This window comes from Lissotriton helveticus, chromosome 2_1 (assembly GCF_964261635.1).
Source record: "Lissotriton helveticus chromosome 2_1, aLisHel1.1, whole genome shotgun sequence".
Lineage (NCBI taxonomy): Eukaryota > Metazoa > Chordata > Amphibia > Caudata > Salamandridae > Lissotriton > Lissotriton helveticus.
Window position 1 is genome coordinate 372,783,782 of NC_136059.1, and position 20,675 is coordinate 372,804,456.

Genomic DNA, 20,675 nt, shown 5'->3' on the forward strand with positions numbered 1-20,675 from the left:
GAACGTGATCTCCTAGGCAACACAACCTTCTGAGCTCTCACACTAGTTAGGTTCGCGGTTGGTTGCATCTTCCAGTGTCGTAGGCTTTCCAACCATCTCGGTGACATGTTAATCGGCTGTGCTGCACGCTCCGGAGAGCCCTCTGGCGAAACTTGCACAATCTGAATTCCCAGTGAAGATTTGGAAGACTTTGAAGAGCCACTCCGCTCAGATCGTGGTGAGCCAGATGGAGTTTGTTCTCTGGGAACTAGTAGCCTTTCCTCTGACACCGTCTGCCTTGAAGTCGAACCAGAGTGCGCCAGCACCGAAGAATCCTGGTGCGCAACTTTTTCCTGCTGGTCTTGAGGTGTAGAGGTCACCAAAGGCCGTGGAATCACTTCAGGCCTCGACAAAGACCTATGGGTGGTCCGAGAGGCTGATCTCGAATGTCTAGATGCCGACCTTTTATCAGGTGGGGGAGACTTAGCCACTGATACTCTCTCTTCATGCCTCAAGCCTTAAGCATGTATGGACGTCGAACCACGTCTCGATGGAGACTTTAATCTCCTCTTCTTTTCATGTCTGGACGTCGCATCATCCTTCGACGTCGATCTTACTTTCTTTTTCGACGTCGATCTTCTCTTTAACATCTTTCGTCTTTCCTTCGACGTCGACCGTCGTCTCTCCTTCGACGTCGACCGTCCTCTCTCCTTTGACGTCGACCGTCGTCTCTCCTTCGATGTCGACCGTCGACTTTCCTTCGACGACGAGTGCTGTCTCTCCTTCGACGTCGAGTGCTATTTCTCCTTCGACGTCGAGTGCTGTTTCTCCTTCGACGTCTAACTCCGTACCCCCGACGTCGTTCTTACCGCAACAGACACCAGATGTCTTGACGTCGAGAGAATCTTTGACGGCGACTGCATCGACATCGACTTCTGCCTCACCGGTGATGTCCTCGACGCCGATGGAGCTTTGTCTTGCCTCAGCGTCGATAAGCCTAAAGGCGATCTGGATCTCGACGCTGAACGCACCTTTTTCGACGTTGACGCTTCCTGAAGGCGCTTTTTCTTGGTTGTAACTTCAAGAGACGCAGATCTTCGACGATTTTCACGAGAAGAGGGCCTTCCAAATGAGATCAAGCTTTTAGGCCCCTTTCCTTCTCTCTCCAAACGACCTAGAAGCCGCATCTTCTCCCTTTCTCTCGGAGTCCTGCTGGAAAGGTTAAGGCAGTGATAGCAATCTTCTACCATATGAGAAGAAGGAAGACAAACCACACAAACAGCGTGTGGATCAGTCTTTGACATTTTCTTCCCACAGGAAGGACATTTATAAAATAAAGGTGGCATAACTGACTAAAAAACTCCCAACAGTTCAGTCAGAAAATGAAAGCAAACCACCACTAGAACTAAATCTTGTCAAAAAAGACAGGAAAAAACCAAATTTTGACTGAAAAAAGTCAAATTTAGCCAAGCTCAAATTCCAGGTTCCTCACAGAACAAGCCGGAAAAAAGAACTGACCTGACTGTCACCTGTGGGGCATGATGGGAGCAGTGTGTCTCCTGGAGGCCTTAAAGGCGAGGTGCCAGTCTGATTTTCTGTACACAGACATTTTTTCATATGCAGCCTTGTTAGGCTAATTGCCTTTTACAACAGATTCTTTGATGAAAATAAAGGGTATTTATGTTATGAAATACATTTCTAGGCTCTAGCCTGTTTATTGCATTGGTGTATGGAGTATTTTCATACTGCAGAAAGTGTGTAATAAGGTCTTATTAGCCTATACATTATGTTGGGCTGCATATTATGGGGTTATACATGTATATGTGTATATTTTGGTTTAGTACTATGTACTAATTATTGTATATTTACACATATATATGTATATTGTTATATGTTTCGGGTTCCCGCTCACGGGCGGAGATTATTCAGTGCTTATGACTATTAATGAGTATCCCCTGGAAGAGAATGTTTTGTTATGTCAGTTCAAATACTGTACAGTAGTATTAAAATACTTTGGCAAGGTCAATCAAACAGTAGCAAATGTAAAAGATAGACATTTTGGGAGTTAATTATGATGTTGGGCGGAATCAACAGCTACTCGATCATGGGACCGGCTGACACCCGGTCGGATGTCTCGACCAACAGATTCCAATGCGACGAACACAGTTCGGTTGCAAGGTCCCTTTCCTCAATGGGAGCTCGTGTTACGGCTGTAAACCGGCCGTAACACAAGCTCCCATTGAGGAAAAGGAGTTGGAGTTCATCCCTGCACGCTGCGGCAGGCACACTAAGGTGCCTGCCACAAGGTGAGGAATGAACAGGTGGGCACCATTGGTGCCCTTTCGGCCTCCAACCGGAGGCCATGCACCAAAGGGGGCCCGGCTGAGGGCCCCAAACACTTTTTCAGTCATGGTTTCCATGTCGGACAAGCCAGCATTGAAACCATGTCGGAAAGCGTGCAGTGTAGTCTCAAAGGCGGAAAGACCCGACCTTGAGATTACGTGCCTGCTTCCGACTGGCAGCCAGAACGACCGGCAGGATTACTTTCCGACCACCTCCAACATAATGAGGCGGTCGGAAAGTAAACCGACCAGCCCATTACAATGGGGCCCCCAAGGCTCGCTTTACGGGCCGTACTGTAATCAGACCTTAAGTGTAATAGGCAGGAATGCATTGCAATCCTATGGGAGAAAAACTGTTAAATGGATTACAGGTAAGTACTTGGCTTACACATCCGGTCTTCTGGGGTTTGGAGCCACACTGGGCAAGGGTCACATCAAGGTAGGTACTGCACCACTAGGGAGGCAGAATGTCTAGGTCACTGGGCCAATGTTAGTCAATAGAGACTGTGGCTACCCACAAGAGATGCAGTTTGCAGGTAAGTACTTGTCGTTTCAGGGCACAGGCCGCCGAGGTTAAAGCATGCACTTGAGGGGGCACTCGCCAGCACCAACCTTACACCACCAGCAGCACAGAGGCGGCCAGGTGCAGGGTCAATTCAAAGTCGGGGGCCCATTGCGTTTCAATGAGGAATCTCAGTCGCACCAAAAGGCTGCAGGCCCGATTAGCCAGAAACCGTCCCAGGATGCTTGTTTCCGGTCCAGGGAAGACATGGTTGGCAGTTCGGGCTGGACTGTTCCCATGAGGCACAGGATCAGACTGATTTGCATATGGCCATGTCTGAACTGGGGTGGCGGAGTGAGCTAAAGAATGATGATGGATTAAACACAGATCAGTTGACTGGGGGTGGATGCTTGCAATGTTCAACACTCCGTCCATCATCCCCTTTGGTTTTGCTTTGTTCGCCTTAGGTTGGCACGGTATGCCCAGACGTGGGTCCCTTGCTCAATTTGCCACTGGATTCAAGCTAGCCTGGCTGATGACTGCTGATTAGCCAGAAACCGGTCCCAGGATGCTTGTTTCCGGTCCAGGGAAGACATGGCTTGGCAGATCGGGCTGGACTGTTCCCATGAGGCACAGGGTCAGACTGATTTGCATATACCACCGCAAAAAATCAGAAAAAACTACAACGCATCCAGAACGCATCAGCCAGACTCATACTAGACATCCCGCGTAAAGACCACATCTCTGGTCACCTGAAAGACCTCCACTGGCTCCCCGTCAATAAGAGAATAACTTTTCGCCTCCTAACCCACGCACACAAATCACTTTACGATCTTGGACCCGAATGCCTCAACACACAACTTTCCTTCTACACCCCCCCCCGCCAGTTACGCTCTTCCAATCAAGCCCTTGCTGCTGTACCTCGCATCAACAAAACCACCATGGGAGGAAGATCCTTCTCCTACCTGGCAGCTAAAACCTGGAACTCACTCCCCATTCACCTTCGCCTCACTCAGAACCACCTAGCATTCAGAAAGCAACTCAAAACCTGGATATTCGACAAGTAACTCCCCACCCTTCTTCAAGCGCCTTGAGACCCTATGGGTATGTAGCGCGCTATATAAATTCTTTGACTTGACTTGACTATGGCCATTTCTGAACCGGGGTGGCGGAGTGAGCTAAAGAATGAGGATGTATTAAACCCGGATCAGTTGACTGGGGGTGAGTGCTTGCAATGTTCAACACTCCGTCCATCATCCCCTTTGGTTTTGCGCTGCCAGGAAGTAGCCAATGGGTTACTTACCTTTAGGGTGACTACACCCTTTGTATGTCCCCTCCCTTTTTGGGAGGTGGCATCCCCTAATCCTATTGGCTAAAATCCTTCCAACCAATATGGAGATTTACCAAGGAGGGTGTCACTTCAGTTTAGGACACCTTATGGGCTGTCTTGGTTGAGAGAGGACACACCTCTCCTGACTACTAATTTTCACACCAACCCTGCTGCCAAAAGTTGGGCTTGGTCAGGGGGCGGGCCTCTCTCTTCACTAGCTGGAGAGGCCCTGGCTCGCATAACAAAGGGCAGGAAGCATTTGAGGCTCATTGCCCTGAATGCTGCTCCTGCCTGTGGGTAGGTGTGAAGCACCTCCACTGGAGCAGGCTTGGTTTCTGACCCACAAGAGCACAAGGCTCCCACCTCAGGGGGTCTTAGACAGGTCTGCAATGGCAGGCTGGTGCAGGCCAGTCAGCAGCAACCCAGAGAGTTGGTCATTTTGCAGGGAATATCTCGAAGATGCTCTCTGCGTACATTTTATAATAAATCCCACACTGGCATCAGTGTGCGTTTATTATGCTGAGAAGTTTGATATCAAACTTCCTAGCATTCAGTAAAGCCATCATGGATCGGTGTAGTTCGAAATGACACACTGCCAGCCCATGTACTCAATATGGCTTCACTGCACTTATGATGTCTAAGAATTGACTTAGACACTGTAGGGGCATATTGCTCATGCAGATATGCCCTCACCTGTGGTATAGTGCACCCACCCATTGGGATGTGAGGTCTACTAGAGGGGCAACATACCTATGCCACAGGCAGTGGTTTGTAGACATGGCACACAGGGATGTGTGCATGTCGACTGTTCAGTTTTAGCAACTACTAAACACACAGTCTGCAATGGTACTGTGTATGTGTTGGGTGAGGGGTCTCTTTGGGTGGAATAATACATTCTGCAGCCCTTCAAGACCTCTTTGGTCACAATGCCAACGGTACTGGGGCCTAGTAAGCAGGGACCCAGTACACACTCAGCCAAAGTTGCATCAGATACCAGGCAGAAAGTGTGAGTTGGGGGGGGGGGAAGGGTCACTGCAACAGAATTCCATTTTCCTACAATAGTGCCCTATGATTTACTGTCTCACCAAAATGTATTTAGCAAAAATAAAGTGGAGAACATCAGCCTAATGACCTACTACTGGAGAAATTCCATTTTGTTGAATTTACAAAATGAGGCAATGTGTTCCATTGAAACAGTGGAGGAAATTTGAGTGCTTAATATGAGGCAGTGGTTTCCGGTGCTCAGCACGGCACTTAAATTTCAACACCAGTGCTTAAAATGGTCTGCCACATGGTGGCACTGTTTATTTAGAGACCAGCACACTAACAGTTATTTGTCAATTCAATATACCCTAAAAATTACTAATACCTACACCCCAAGCCATTCTTATAGCTTAGTCTAAATTGCCATACCTGTAGGAGGGTGATGGTTAGTGGTTGTGTTGGGAGCGGTCACTGGCAGTAAAAACAGGGGCAATGGGTGGTGCAAGCTGCAGTGGCCTCCTGACAAGGGCCCGGCACTTACTTTTTCATCAATTAAGCACTGAATGTGATCAAGAAACATGAGAAACATTAGACATGCAAATGGCAGAAGAAAAGAGGCAAGGGTAAAATGAGGCAGGAGTGGGTAGCAATGTACTAGGCTATAGAGATATTACAGTACAGGTAGAGGTACAGGTACTAGGGCAGGGTTAGAAACGGGTATAATACTAGAGGTAGGATTAAAGGCATGGATATGAGTATTAGGGTATAAGCTGGTGTACAGGTTCTATGTGATGAGTAGTTATCAAAGACAGATGGGGTAGTGACACAAGAGTGTAGTTGGGGTAGAGGCTGCACAGTAGAGGTAGCTTGATAATAGGTAAAGGGAGACACTAGGACATATGTTGGTGGTGTAGGACCAGGGAAAAACCAGAGGCAAAAACTAAGGTGAAAGCAGATGTATGGACAGGGGTAGAGTATAGCATAGAACAGAAGTCCTAAATATCGGTATGGGTGGAGCCCTAGGATATTGGTATAATTAGGGTACCCTTGTACAGGCTGGAGAGAGGCACACATGCACAGGTTGTAAATGATGAACTAGGGGATAGGTAGCTTACAGGAGTAGATGTATAAAGGTATGATTAAAGGAAGGGATAGATGTACAATAGTATGGGTACCAGCAGATATATTGTGATATAGCTGGGGGTATCTGTGCAAAGGTATATCTGCCTATATGGCAGGTGTGGCATTCACAAAGAGGCATGTACGTGGGCCTCAGTACAATAACTGCAGGCCTTGTTTAAGGACAAGACTGAGATGTATTAGCAGAGGTTATTGTGGGATTCTATTGTGGAACAAGGGGCTGCTGAAGGTGAAGTTTGAGGAACAATAATAGAAATTAGTGTGAAAACCACAACAAGAGTGGCACAAGGTGTTGTAGGTCAGGATTGAGAAAAAAGGAAAATGCTACTTACCAGTATGCATCTGTTTTTGGCATGTAGAGCTGCAAAGTTGTACACTTAGCATTAGATCGCCACCTGGTGTTGGGCTCGGGTGATAGCATGTTGTTGTCGTCTTGGAAGAAGTCTTTGTAGTCACGAGATAGGTGACTCCTCCCTTGGACGATAGTGCGCATGGGAATCGGCTCCATCCTTAGATTGTTTTTCGCCATGATGAGAAATGATGGAGTAAGTAGAAAGAAAGAAGGGATGTCCATGCGTGTATATCTAACTAAGATAAAAACTGGAACAGATACAGGTCCCGAGGGAGGCAGGAGGGCGTGTACAACTCTGCAGCTCTACATGCCAAGAACAGAGGCATACTGGTAAGTAGCATTTTCCGTTCGAGGCACAATAGTGTTTAGTAAATATATGTGTTGTAGACCATGTTGCTGCCTTGCAGATGTCTTCTAAAGGAATGTTTCCTAAGAAAGCCATGGAGGCTCCTAGTTTGCGTGTGGAGTGCACTCTAGGAGGAACTGTTAATGTGCGTTTTGCTTTGTGATAGCATATTTGTATACATTTAACAATCCACCTTGCAATTCCTGATTTGAAAATGGGATTGCCTTTATGTGGTGGAGAAAAGGCTACAAATAGTTGCTTTGTTTTGCGAAAGGACTTGGTCCTATCTATGTAATAGAGAAGAGCTCTTTTGACATCTAGTGGGTGTAAAGCTCTTTCTGCTACGGAGTCTAGGTTTGGAAAAAACACTGGTAACTCAACAGATTGATTTACATGAAAAGGAGTGATTACTTTAGGAAGGAATTTAGGATTAGTTCTTAGAACCACTTTGGTTCTTGTATAGTGAAAGCTTGAATCTGACTAACTCTTCTAAGAGAGAATATAGCAACAAGGAAAGCTGTTTTCCGTGTGAGAATTTGTAGTTCACATTTGTGCAAAGGCTCAAAAGGGGGTCCCATGAGCCTGGTAAGAACAATGTTTAAGTTCCACACTGGAGAGGGTGGTAGCCTAGGAGGAATAATTCTTTTTAGTCCTTCCATAAAAGCTTTTATTGCTGGTACTCTAAACAACGACATATGTTGTCTGTTTTGTAGTTTATGATTCTAGCCCGTACAGGATCTTTAAACACTTCTGGGACATGTTTAATAACTTCTTTAATCATTGGCTGTATTTGCACAGTTTTTTGGGAATGTTCAAAAGTGTCTAGTAAAAAATCCTCTTGTGCCTCATCTGAATACATGGTAAAATTGTGATAGATGGCAGCCCAATTAATCAAGTGTCCAAACCGAATATTGTCTTCTGGAGGAGAAGGTTTAGATGGATACATATGTGGATCAGGAATATTTGGTATATTTTTTGGGGTTTGGATACTCCCAGTCTGGTGATCCTGTTGGGTAGGGAAAAGGGTCATCTGGGTCTTTTCCTCCCCCCATGCTATACTGATCATCATCAGCATCCTTAGGCGGTGTATGTTGTGGAGAATGAACAGGAGAATTTTGAGGTGAAATGTTTAAAGGGACAGCAGGAGAGGGAGATACAGGACAAGAAGGGTGCATAGGAGATGTGGCAGAGCCCTTCTTCTTGACAGGCACTGGAGGTGTAGGTGCTGTATCTGACCTTCTCTTCCTGTGTGGTGTGGTGGAAACATGTCCTGTTTCTGGGTCTATATATATCATTTTTTGCCAAGGATCAGGTCAAAAAAGGTCTTATTCAGAAATTGCTTTCGGTGCAGATTTTTTCGGCTCTGGGACGGTTTTCTGCTTGTCTTTAGCCTTAGGAGTTGTTGTATAGTCCTTTGGCGTAGTTTTCGGCATCAAAGTTATCGTTTTCGGTGTGGAGGCCTGGTTCGAGGGCTTGGAGGCGTAGACAGCAGACTTTGTAGGTTTCGGCACTGAAGATTTTGGTCTGGAAGCTGTTTTGGTTGGCTTGGAAGCATCGGAAACAGGCTTCATTTGTTTCGGTGCCCTAGTGTCTTTAGGAGTCGACGGTTTCTTGGTCTTTTTCGTAACCGGGACTTCTTTCGGTTTCGGTGCCGAGGGAGCTGGTTGTATCGGCAGGTGCAGTATGGAGCTACCGGAAGGCTTTAATATTTTCATCGGAGCTGGGCTCGATGGCGGGGCTTTCGAAGCAATGTCTCGGTCTCGACTGGGCCCCCGAAGGCGGAGTTTTGACCTTAACCTTTGGTTTAGGTGCTGGGGCTGGGGTAGGGGCAGTCGTACTTGCGCGTTGACCTGATGGTATGGAGTCATCGGAGTCGTCAGTGTCAGATACGATCTGGAGATCATCGGTGCCGGAGCTGATCTCTGCATGTCGCGTCGACGGGCCCTTCCATCCCGAATGGTCTTCTTGGATCGAAAGGATGCACAAGCTGTGCAACTCGACTCGTCGTGTTCCCGTGATAAACACAGGTTACACACCTCGTGATGGTCGCTGTGTGGAAATTTTGGTCCACACTCGGGGCATCTTTTGAATGGTGTCCTTTCCATGAAGTGTAGGCCTCACCACGTGGGTAGGCCCGAAGGCCCGCGTCGACGACCGGAATCGTAGTGATGACAGTGAGTCAATGTATATTGAAGTTAAAGGTTTTTTTTAAAAATTTTTGCAGGTCAAAGTCTTTTAAAAGTAGATTTTCGAACCGGAGCGGAAAAGTTGCATCCGAACCCAGTGGCGGAAAAAACCAATCTAAGGATGGAGCCGATGCCCATGTGCACTATCGTCCAAGGGAGGAGTCACCTATCTTGTGACTGCAAAGACTTCTTCCAAGATGACAACAACATGCAATCATCTGAGCCCAACACCAGGTGGCGATCTAATGCTAAGTGTACAATCTGCATCTCATATGCCTCGAACAGAAGAGTTGTGTTTGTGTGGGTGTCCGGGTGCTGGATAACAAGCGAGGATAGGTCTCTGGGACCTTATGTAGAGATGTTCGAAACTCGATGGGGTTAAAACAACAAAAAACACGGGCGTGGCTAGCTGCCGATCATGGCGGACACGGATTGAAAAGGCTCCGGAGCACGAGCATATTTATCCTGAACAACACATAGAATTTTAGACCTGGTTGCACTGTACCAGGTAGGCGAGGAGGGGAAAACGATGAGCGACAACCCTTGCACGTCGAAACCACACTGATTTCCAGCACAAAATTGATTTGGAACCGTGACCTGCGGGACGGCTACTGGCTAAGGAGAGTCGACGTAGCTGCTCACTTAGGAGGCGAGGCCTCAACCAAACCTTGCGCTGCCACAAAACAAGCATTTACAATGCAACGGTCTTGCCTTTGCAAAAGTTAGAGCTATTGGCATTGTAAATGACAAAATTTTTATTGTGTTGGTTTTGAAAACAGATAAATAAATGGCATTGTCATTTACAATGCCAATAGCTTAATCTCTCGCAAATGCGAGACCTGTTTCATTTACACCCACACACACAGACATAGAGCCACACACACACAGAGCTACACAGAGCCAAACACACACACAGCCACACAAAAACACAGCGCCACACACACACAGCGCCACACACACACAGCGCCACACACACACAGCGCCACACACACACAGCGCCACACACACACAGCGCCACACACACACAGCTCCTCACACACACAGCGCCTCACACACACACAGAGCGCCACACACACAGAGCGCCACACACACAGAGCGCCACATACACACAGCGCCACACAGAGCGCCACACAGAGCGCCACACAGAGCGCCACATACACACAGAGCGCCACACACACAGAGCGCCACACACACACAGAGCGCCACACACACACACACAGAGCGCCACACACACACACAGAGCGCCACACACACACACAGAGCGCCACACACACACACAGAGCGCCACACACACACACAGAGCGCCACACACAGAACCACACACACAGAGCGCCTTCGCAGGAAGCCCTCGGCTTTACATCTCACAAGCACCATCCACGCGCCCCATTCCAGTATTTAATGAATGATATGCGCGCATAGCGAGCGCTGCAGGTACTTCTGAAGATGTAGTCCTTATCAAACAGTACAATATTAGCGCCGGAACTGTTTTGCGGTGTTGTTCGGCTGCATGTGCTTCTAGGAAGCCAGCAGAGAACTGGTTCTACACAAACTCTTCTGCAACCACCTCCCCGTGACCTCTGGGACTAGATAATTGGTGTTAATTTGTTATCAATGTCAAGATGGCGACAAAGATATGGCTAATGAGTCTTATTCTTCAGAACAGAGAGGTAAATAGTGCAGGACCTGTACACGACAGTCTGTTCCCTCCAGAGGCACCGCACAAATACTGACATGCTTGAAAACAAAGCCTGGGCGCAGGACTGGAGCTGTTCGTGACTGAGTCAAATCATCTAAAGTCACTGAGGCAATGAGTAATTACCTGAGTGTAGTCTGCGTGTGCCTGACCACGAAATGAGCGAGACCACATTCTTGGGCATAAGGAGAATCCTGTTTTATGTGTGGGTGGGGGGGAGGAGTGTTGGTGGAGTTGGAATTGCCATTTTAATACATTACTACATTATTTATATGTACCAGAGACTGATATTCGAAAACATGGTCAGATATGACATTTGTTTGCGATTTATTCAATCTGCATTATTTCCGCATGCCTACATTATGTGCATAGAGCTCTTCAAGACGAAGAGTTCACATATCGCTCAGGCATTTGCAGCACTATGTGCGTGCTATGGTGTTCGGCATCTGCGGGTAATTACAACCCCTCCCCTGTGTGCTGCCTCGGTTCACGCCGACGCGCTCACGTCACGCCAGACGGCCCGGAGCCACGCTGCTCCTAGCTGGGCGCAATCAAGCCTCTGTAGTCCAAGCTGAACCATGGAGCGCGCCGGAATGTGGAAACTGCGGTACCAAGATCAACACATGATTCTTCCAGTCGGAGTGCATGCCTCACCGAGGGTCTGAAGCCAGGAGGATCCTGCCTTCTCCCAACATCAGAACCAGAGGGAAATATATCACCGCATTCCTCTCCGAAAGTAAACACCACAAGAGCAATTTTACGTGCTGTAATCTCGGGGCTTACAACCAAGGTAAACATCAGTGATTCTCTCTGCCTTATGGATAAACCAGCAGCAAATTATTAAAACAAAGTGAATCTTTAATGTTCAGTGTTGTTATGGGAAATACATTTTTTTATGTCCTTAAACCGCTGCCCCTAAGGAAAACAAGCAGTTCAGAAAACAAGCGCACCGACGCCAAGATATTCTCTGTAAGCCCCCTCCTTTTCAGACTAGGGGGCGTGTTTTTGACTGAGAACGTCACTAGGTAGAAAGAAAGTCAAAAACATGCCCCCCCCCAATCGCAAAAGGACGGGGATTAGATCGAAAAAAGAACGTCACTGGGACCTCTTCTCCAATGGCTGGCCGCCGTTTAGGAGGTCAGCCAATGGAGAAGAGGGGCGGGGCTTAACCTCGCTACTACAAACATTACATCTCATCAGCGAGATGTGCGCAGCCTACGCTTGCGGAGACCAAAAAAACGAGCTAGGAAAGCTAGAAATCGACTATACACCAGCAAAACATCCAATAAACAGGTCCCGGATAGCTACCTAATTTTTAATCTCTGTGATGGCGAACAGAAACACCAAAAATCATCAGGGGAAGTAGAAGAAAACCAGTCCACTTCAACGGAAGTGTTGCACCGACCGAAAGTAGCCGAGCCAAGAGCAAACATTCCAGTTGTGGCATCGCGGAACCCTGAGGGTAGCAACTATGACCAATTTACAACACATACACAAAAAGGGAGCAGAATAAATTGGAGCTTCGAGAGCAGCGATCCGGAGTCACCCACAATAAACAAACCTGAGGGGAGCATAATGGGACAACCAAAGGGCATTGGAAATAAAACAAAACAATCCACCAAGTCAATAAAGTTCCAACAAGGACAGATTCTGACTGCACAAGAAAATGGTGATCCCGAAAGATAGAAATACTAATAAAGACCTAAAATTAGGGGTGTACAGACAAGGATCCCCGAAGGGAATTGATAAACAAAATCAATAATTCTAAAGCAATAGTAAGTGCCGTTCAGCAACTGACCATCAGCCCTCAAGGAAATAACCCTTTATACATGGTTCCGAGATCCAACTCACAATTCAGCAAAGCCGATACCAAACAAGATAGGCAAGTTATTGTGAAGGTAGACAAGAGCTCGCGAGATTTGCTATTGGTCAACATAAATACGGAGTGTGACAATGTAAATACCAATAGAAAAACTGAAAAAGAAAAAACCTCAAGGCCAGGTTATTTGATAACTTCATATGAGCAAGGCCGAAACAGCAGTACGAGAAGCACAAAAAGAGCCAATCAGAGCGTTTTTATGAAAGTAGATCAGCCTCTAGAAAACACCAAGAAGGACCATTGTGTGATTTATACAAAAAGGCAGCGTAACGAAATAAATGACAAGGACCAAGAGGTGTTGCAAGGGGCCAAAGGGTCAGATGACACAAAAACAGAGCAACAGCGAAGAACAACTTCTGGACTGCCCACCTCAGGGTGGAGGGAGGAATGAAATTATAGTATATAACTGGCAAAACAGAGCTTGCGTCCATAAATATTCTATCCTGAAACATCGCTGGAGCAAAAGGCAGAGTCCTGGGATAGTTGAGGTCCCAGGTAGGATAGGCCATCATGTAAATGCAACACGAACTCAGCAATACGGACGAGCTAAGGGGGTCCTTGCTGTTTACATCTCTGCAGCACTGAAAATCAAGTTTTCACAGCTGGCATCAACAACCTCAGCCATGCAAATATTAAAAATGGAAATGGTCACATACTCAGGGGTAAGCATCATCATACTTATTAATATCTATGCACACCCAAAATCTAAGATAAAGAAAAAGCTTTTTTTTTTTTAAGTTACCGACGTCATTGCGGAATTTAGCTTCGAACAGCCAACTTGGGAAATAATCCTTACAGGTGATTTCAACGCAAATTTATTAAACCCCCAAGAAGAGGAAGACAACATTATTACAGCAAACGAAATCTGGGCGGTAGAAATGCAGTTTTTTCCGGTTGTACCTCGCAATGACAAAGTGGGCCGGCAATTTATAAGGAACCTCGAACAGCTAGGTATGCGTGCACTAAACGGGAGAACAAAACAGGATAAACCCACCAACTGCATGTATATTGGTCCTTGTTCAAGCTCGATCTTGGACTATACAATAGTTACTCTCCCCCTTCTAGGGTTAATCAAGAGGCTTCTGGGCTCAGGTGAACTCAATAAACAGAACCTCAAACATCATAAGCACGACCTGCGTTCCGGAGAACGCATGGATACAGCATCTAATCGTCACATTTTCCATAAACAACTTGGAACAGTTGCCATCAGCCTCCATGCATGAAAGGAAAAATTAACATCCACAGCACCTAAACGCCTCATATTCTACAAACAACTTGGAACAGCTACCACCAGCTGCAACTACCTCGCATGAAAAGAAATATGAAGATTTTTCTCAACCTACTCTCGTCCACTCTGAAGTAGAAATCTTGTAAATTATAAGGAAAAGTCGGCTTGATAGTGCACCAGGACCGAATGGTTTCCCACAGGCACTTTACAAGCAAGACCCTCACTAGTGGGCACACAACCTCAGTAGTCTGTTTCAGATGATCAGCATCACCAGTCGCATTCCGGAAAGCTGGAGAGGCTCGATTATTAATCCGATATACAAGGGCGGGGATCGTACAGATCCAGCAAATTATCGCCTGATCGCGCTGATAGATGCGGAGGCAAAATATTATGCATTGCTGATTCTAACTGACCTAGTAAATTGGTCCGATGTGAATAAAAAAAATCCCCACAAACCAGTCAGGATTTCGGCGTGGCACAGGCACAATTGCAAACGTATTAGCAATAGGCTTAGTTGCAGAGAAAAGTCTACGACAGCGACAGGCACTCCATCTATGTTTCGTGGACTACAAGGCGGCCTTCGACCGTGTCAGCTGACACACACTATGGGCTAAATTAAAACTACAGGGCTTACTGGATTCGATTTTAAATGCAATCATGGACCTTTACACTAATACCTGGATGCAGGTTAAGATCAACAATGGCAAAAGACTCACAAGGAAGATTCCAACCAACGAAGGGTTAAAGCAAGGCTGTGTCCTCGCCCCACACCTGTTTAATCTATTCATGGCCGATTTGACACCAAGGCTAGACGGGGTCAACGCTCACCCACCATGGTTAGGCACATTGACTTTAACACACCTATCTTATGCAGATGATGTTGTTCTTCTGAGTCAGACTAGAATAGGACTGCAACGTCTAATCCATGAGCTAGCTGATTTCTCCAAAGTGAGCCTGATGGAAATAAATATTAAAAAAACAAAGGTCATGACCATAACACACTGTCGTCCCAAACAGCCGAAATTCACAATCAACTACATTAAGTTGGAAGTAGTTGATAACTACAAATATCTGGGGATACACCTGGATCAAAGGTTTTCAGTCACCAGGCATTTTGAAACAATTGAAAAGAAGGTAACTGCTTTACTGCATGCATTCTGCAGTATTATCAAAACAGCTGAAAGGCCCTTTGTTTACCCCTCTTCTGGCAGTCATCAAATTGATTGCTAACAGTCAATGGTTGAAATAATATTTTCTTACCTTAATAAAGTTGTTCAGATGGCCAAGCTTCCTCATATTGGAAACACCTTGCAATTTGGCGACATTCTGGAGAATCTCCCTTAAATTGTCACCGGCCTCTGCAAATAAAGAGCAACTGTTAATTAAGCTTCATAACAAGGCACACAACGCCAAAGGTTTATAGTGTAACCCCTTTGGCCCTTCCTAGGCCCAGCCACAAGTACAGGTGAGGTAGACCTACTTCATGAGCTGCACTACATGAGACTTGTGGAAAGGATTCACAAAAACATAACCAGACTCCATGTCAAGCGGAGGCCGTAGTTGGCTTCTCAGATGATGCAGGGCAAGGAAGTGCCCTAACCATATAGATGCCCTACTCTCCGGGCTTGCACTCATTAATGATACTGTGGAAAGTAGATGAGTATAAAGGAACATTTAAGAAAATAAAATTGTCCTAGAGGGCATAACATGCATTCAAAAACAATGCTACAGTAACCACCACTTAAAATAACACAAACTGCAAAAATTGTTTAAATGGTAAGGGTTTGATTAAACAGATATTTTACCTTTTGTGAATCGGAAAAGTGAAATTTATGATATGTATTCTCAATTGTGCTCCAAAGAATCTGCCACTAATGTGCATACAAGCATGGTGAGGTAGCCATCAATGTAATATCAAAATGAATCTCACTTATGCAAATTAATATCCACTTTCTTTGGAATGAGAGCTACTCTTCACCAGTTAAAAAAAATAGAAGCACCTGTCATGTTCTAGATTTTCAGGTACCACTATCCTGTGGATGGGAAGTGCATATGTTCTCTGCTACATCCCTCTCTGCATTAACAGAAGATATTCCCTGTAATGGCCATAGAGTCACAGACCTGATCCCTGATTGAGACAGCCATAGAGTATTTTGCAGTTCTCAGTTGTACACATCGTGTGCCACTGCACAATTAATACAGTACCTACTTCAAAGCTGCCTGACAAGCTATACTCTTTACAAAGTGTAAGCCTTGGTTACACTTGCTCGGTCAGTAAGAGTACAGCATTCATAGTGAGTAGATTCAAATGTCGATTTTTTTTTTCTTATTTCAAATCTGTTTATTGAAAAGAAATTTGTCAAAGAACATAGTCATCAGAATTAGCATAATACACTGGTGGGATCTTGCAATAATGACATTTTACAGCAATGGCCAGGCGGGTGGGAGTATGAAAAGGAATAGGGACCTGTCAGGTACCGTACTGGGAAAGTTATACAGTATGTGAAAGGCAAGATGTATAGGGTCCTTGGTTAGGGAAAGCCATTGAGTGTAATTTTCAGAGAGTTCGTCTATAGACCAGTGTGGCAATCTGAATTTGCACGAACAGCAGTGAGACTTTGCTATCAAAGTTAAAGAACAATCAGGCAAACCAGGTATCTGGGGTTGGGGAGGAGGTAACCGGGTACAGGGGTGGGGTGGGGGGCGGGGAAGATGCGCTTGGAGGTCAGGCAAGGGAATATGTCAGAGCGCATTTGGAAGGAGAAGAGGCCCCCTCAGAGGCATACGGCTGGGGAGATTTTTGGTGCGCTCCCCTCGAGAAAGGCAGAGGAGTGTCTTCAAACAGATGTAGAGCTTGCAGCCGAGAGTGAGCAAAGCAAGAGTTCTCTATCTGAGATAGATGTTGAATAAGCGGCTGCCAAGTGTGGGTGAACTTAATTGGTGGGGGTTAGGTGGGGTTAAGGCAGGCTGTTAGTAACGGCAGGACATACCATAGGCGAAGGACCGAAGTTGAGATAGGCGGAGTCGAGGGCTTTTTCCAGTATGGGGCTATAGATTGTCTGTCCGAAAGGGTCATGGCTACCAACTGAGAGGGTCTAATGCCTACTGGAGTCACCGTAGGAGAGCTTGGTATGGGGAATCCCATGGTGCCCTTAATATGACTGAGGACGTCTTTCCAGAAGAGCGTCAAGCTGGGACAGGTCCACCAGATGTTGATAAAGTCACAAATCTCGCCCTGACACCTCCAACATGTCGGGAAGAGGTTTTGGCACCATCCGCTGAATGCGAGCAGAAGTAAAGTACCATTCTGTCATCAATTTGCAGGTAGATTCACGTTGGGAAATGCTTTGGTAGATTTAGGTGATATCACGGCAGAGCCCTTCACAACTTTCTGGAGAGACCGCCTCCCAAGCATCTATGTTCCATTGCCTTTGATGTGCGAGGAGCTGAAGCTGACCAGAGTGTCGTAAAACTTTATATGTGCAAGAGATTAGACCCTGTGAACCCTCAAAGGCCGGGACTAGGGTTTTGAAAGGGGTAAGCGACTTGGTCGCTCCCTGTCCATAAGCAGGAGAGAGCAATCAGTAGCGAAGTTGGTTGTATTGCATCCTTGAAGTGTTTGCAACGTGAAACGATTTTTTTACACTGTTCGAAAGTTATGAATCTGTCCCCGTGAAATAAGTCCTGAATTGTGCGCACTCTCCCTCTGTCCAGGATACGAAGGCGTGTAGCTGCAAGGCAGGGGGGAAGATGGGATTGCGTGCTATAATGGTGTTGGGAGATGGGAATAAGGTCAGGCCCGAGATACCGCGAGTTTGTCCCATATTTCAAGGACAGTTTTTGTGGGAGTAGCTATATATGCACTACGGGGTGGGCCGCTCTGGGGAGCCAAGCTAGGTCTCACAGAGGTCTACATGAAACGGCTCGGTCCATGTGGAACCAATGCTTTTCGCTCTTCAGAACAACCCATTTCAAGATATAACTAAGATGGCAAAACATCTAGTACTCAAGAAGGTTAGGAAATGCCAGTCCTCCAAGATTACGGGGTAGCATAAGAAGTTTGTTTGAAAAGCCGGGTTGACCCTTACCCCGTATGAAGGCGGTTACATCTCGTTGGAGGGCTTGGATATCCAATTATGGGATTGGGGTGGGAAGGGTTTGAAATTAGTAGAGCACTTTTGGAAAGAGGGACATTTTAATTGCATTGATTTGCCCCAACCAGGAGAGAGGGATATTATTCCAGCGGCGTACATCTTGTTGTATGGCACGTCTATAAGTTAGCGTGGGTCTGGGAGGATAGGGAGGGAGTCAGATCAAGGACTAGATATCTTACTCATCTCTCAGTCCATTGCAGAGGGAGCAGTGTCTGTAGTCTCTGAATCTCCAAGGTTTAGAGAGAGTAAGGTTTAGGGCGTGGGATTTAGTTAAATAATTCTAAAGCCAGAGGCATCTTCCAAGGAGTGGAGAAGTGAGGCCAAGGCCGGGAGGGAGGAGGGAGGAGCGGTTAGAGAGATAAGATCATAAGCAAATAGTGATATCTTGATCTCATAACCTCCAAAGAGGATACCTGAAATGGTGAGCGATTGGCGTATTGCAATTGCTAGAGGCTACACTACTAGAGCAAACAGGAGCGGAGAGAGCAGGCAGCCTTGCCTGATGCTCCTGTGTATGGAAATAAGGGAAGTAATGCAGCAATTGACACGGATACGCGTGCACTGTCGAGTGTAAGAGGCCATCAGTCTAGAGATCATGGCCGGGCCAGGTCAATTTGATGCAGGACATCGCGAAGAAAGTGCCAGTCCACTCGATCAAATGCCTTCTCCGCATCCAGTGACACCAGGCAGGCCGGGATGTTTCTATGCTGTACCTTGTCAATGAGATGACCTATGTGGCGTATGTTATCTGCCCCTTGACGGTGACGAGTAAATCCAACTTGGTCCGGGTCGATAATGCCGGGTAAATAGGGCTCAAGACGATTTGCAAGGATCTTTGTAAAGATCTTCGCAACAGTGTTCAGAAGGGCAATGGGTCGGTATGATGTGCAGAGTAAGGGGTCCTTCCCCGGCTTTGGAATGAGTTCTGCTTCTGACATACTGGGGGTGAGGCCTGTGGTGTCAGAGTAGCTATTGAAGAGGGGCAAGAGATGGCTTTGAAGTTGATTGAGGAAAGTACGTTAAAAGGCATCAGAGTCCGTCCGGTCCGGAGGTTTTCCCCACTGGGAGCAGTTTTAATGCATTTGTCAGCTCATCAAGCGATATTGGCTCGACCAAGAGACGCGCATGGTGGGAGCGGAGACGTTCCCAGGAGCAGGTGTTAAGGAAGGAGGTGATATTCTCTGGCGCATGAGGGTCGTCAGCGTATAAATCTTTGTAGAAGTTAAAAAATGCTAGGCCCTTGTCGTGTTCAGAAGTGACCCTGGAGCCGTCAGTTAGTTTAAGTTTAGAGATGTGAGTACGTGTGGCTTGTGCCCGCAGACATCGCGCTAAGCATGAGCCCACTTTGTCCCCTACCACGGAAACGTTTTGTTTAAGGGTAAATAGGGATCATTCCGCAATGTTAGTGCGATGTAAGTTCAGCTGTCCCCGAAGCAAAGCAAGGAACTTTTTATTTTGGAATGAGGGCGGTTGGTGGTCTTTGAGCTCTAGGGCCTTAATGTCTTTAGATAAATAGAGGAGATGACTCCCAGGATGGTTGCCTTGAAGGCGTCCCACTTAGTGAATACGGAGGTTTCGGAAGTATCATTTGTAATAAAGAAGGCCTCAATCTCTCTACGGATGTCTGCCACATCTACCGGATCACTAGCTGCCATCAAAGAGTGCTTTGATGCAAGTTTGAAGATTGAAGAGTGACCGATACATGGACATGGTCAGAGATTGAGATGTCAGACATCTCAGCTGTTGTTAGGGAGTGGATCAAAATAGAGAGAAAGCAATATTCAATTTGTGAGTATGAGCGGTGGACGTGTGAGAAAAAAAAGAGTAGTCTTTAGTGTCGGGATTAGGTATCTCCGAGCATCCAGAAGACCTAGGTCGGTAACAGCATTCTTAAGGGCCACCAACATAGCCCTGGTGCCCTGGTACGCTTGCGCTCTGTGGTCCCAGTCTGGGTCCCATACCAAATTGAAGTCGCCTCTGAGGATAATTGCCTCCTCCGGAGCACGCAGCAAATCGCTCAGGTGGGATCCCAGGAACGTGTCTTGGGCTTTATCAGGGGCATAGAGATTGAGGAGATTCAAGGGCTCTGCACCCCAGTGCATGTGGAGTTTGAAGTAACGGCCCTCGGTGTCACAAACTACCCTAGGAGTTCTCCCGTCCAGACCAGCCTTCAGTAGTATTACCACTGCTGAGGTTTCAGACAGGTAGCAAGCCCAGTATTGGGTTGTGTATTTGTGATGTGTCACGAGGCCTGTGTATGCAGAAATGAGGTGAGTTTCCTGAAGGAATATAATGTCAGGATCCAGCAGGAGGAGGTATCGCCAGATCTGACGTCTCTTATTAGGGGAATTAAGCCCCTTAACATCAAGGGAGAGAAACTTAAGGAGAGGCACCATTGTCGTCATGGTGGGTGTATCGGCGGAGAGACCTTAGCAAGACCGCATGCGAATAGGCTAGAGCTTCGTTGGGACATGCCTGATGGGGACAGATGTATAGGAGTACACCACATGTGTCCAGTGGGATGGGGTCCCATTGAAGTGTATAATGGATTGGGGTAGTC

General features: G+C 46.6%; 1 protein-coding gene across 3 annotated transcripts in view; it reads right to left on the reverse strand.

Annotated features, from left to right (window-relative positions):
• Positions 1–20,675, reverse strand: part of RICTOR (RPTOR independent companion of MTOR complex 2) — a 1,600,666-nt gene that overhangs the window by 1,468,889 nt on the left and 111,102 nt on the right. For all 3 annotated transcript variants that reach the window (XM_078674985.1, XM_078674984.1, XM_078674983.1), the window contains exon 3: positions 15,222–15,319. In XM_078674985.1, coding sequence (XP_078531111.1) covers positions 15,222–15,319 — 98 coding nt within the window. The remainder of the gene's footprint in view (positions 1–15,221; positions 15,320–20,675) is intronic.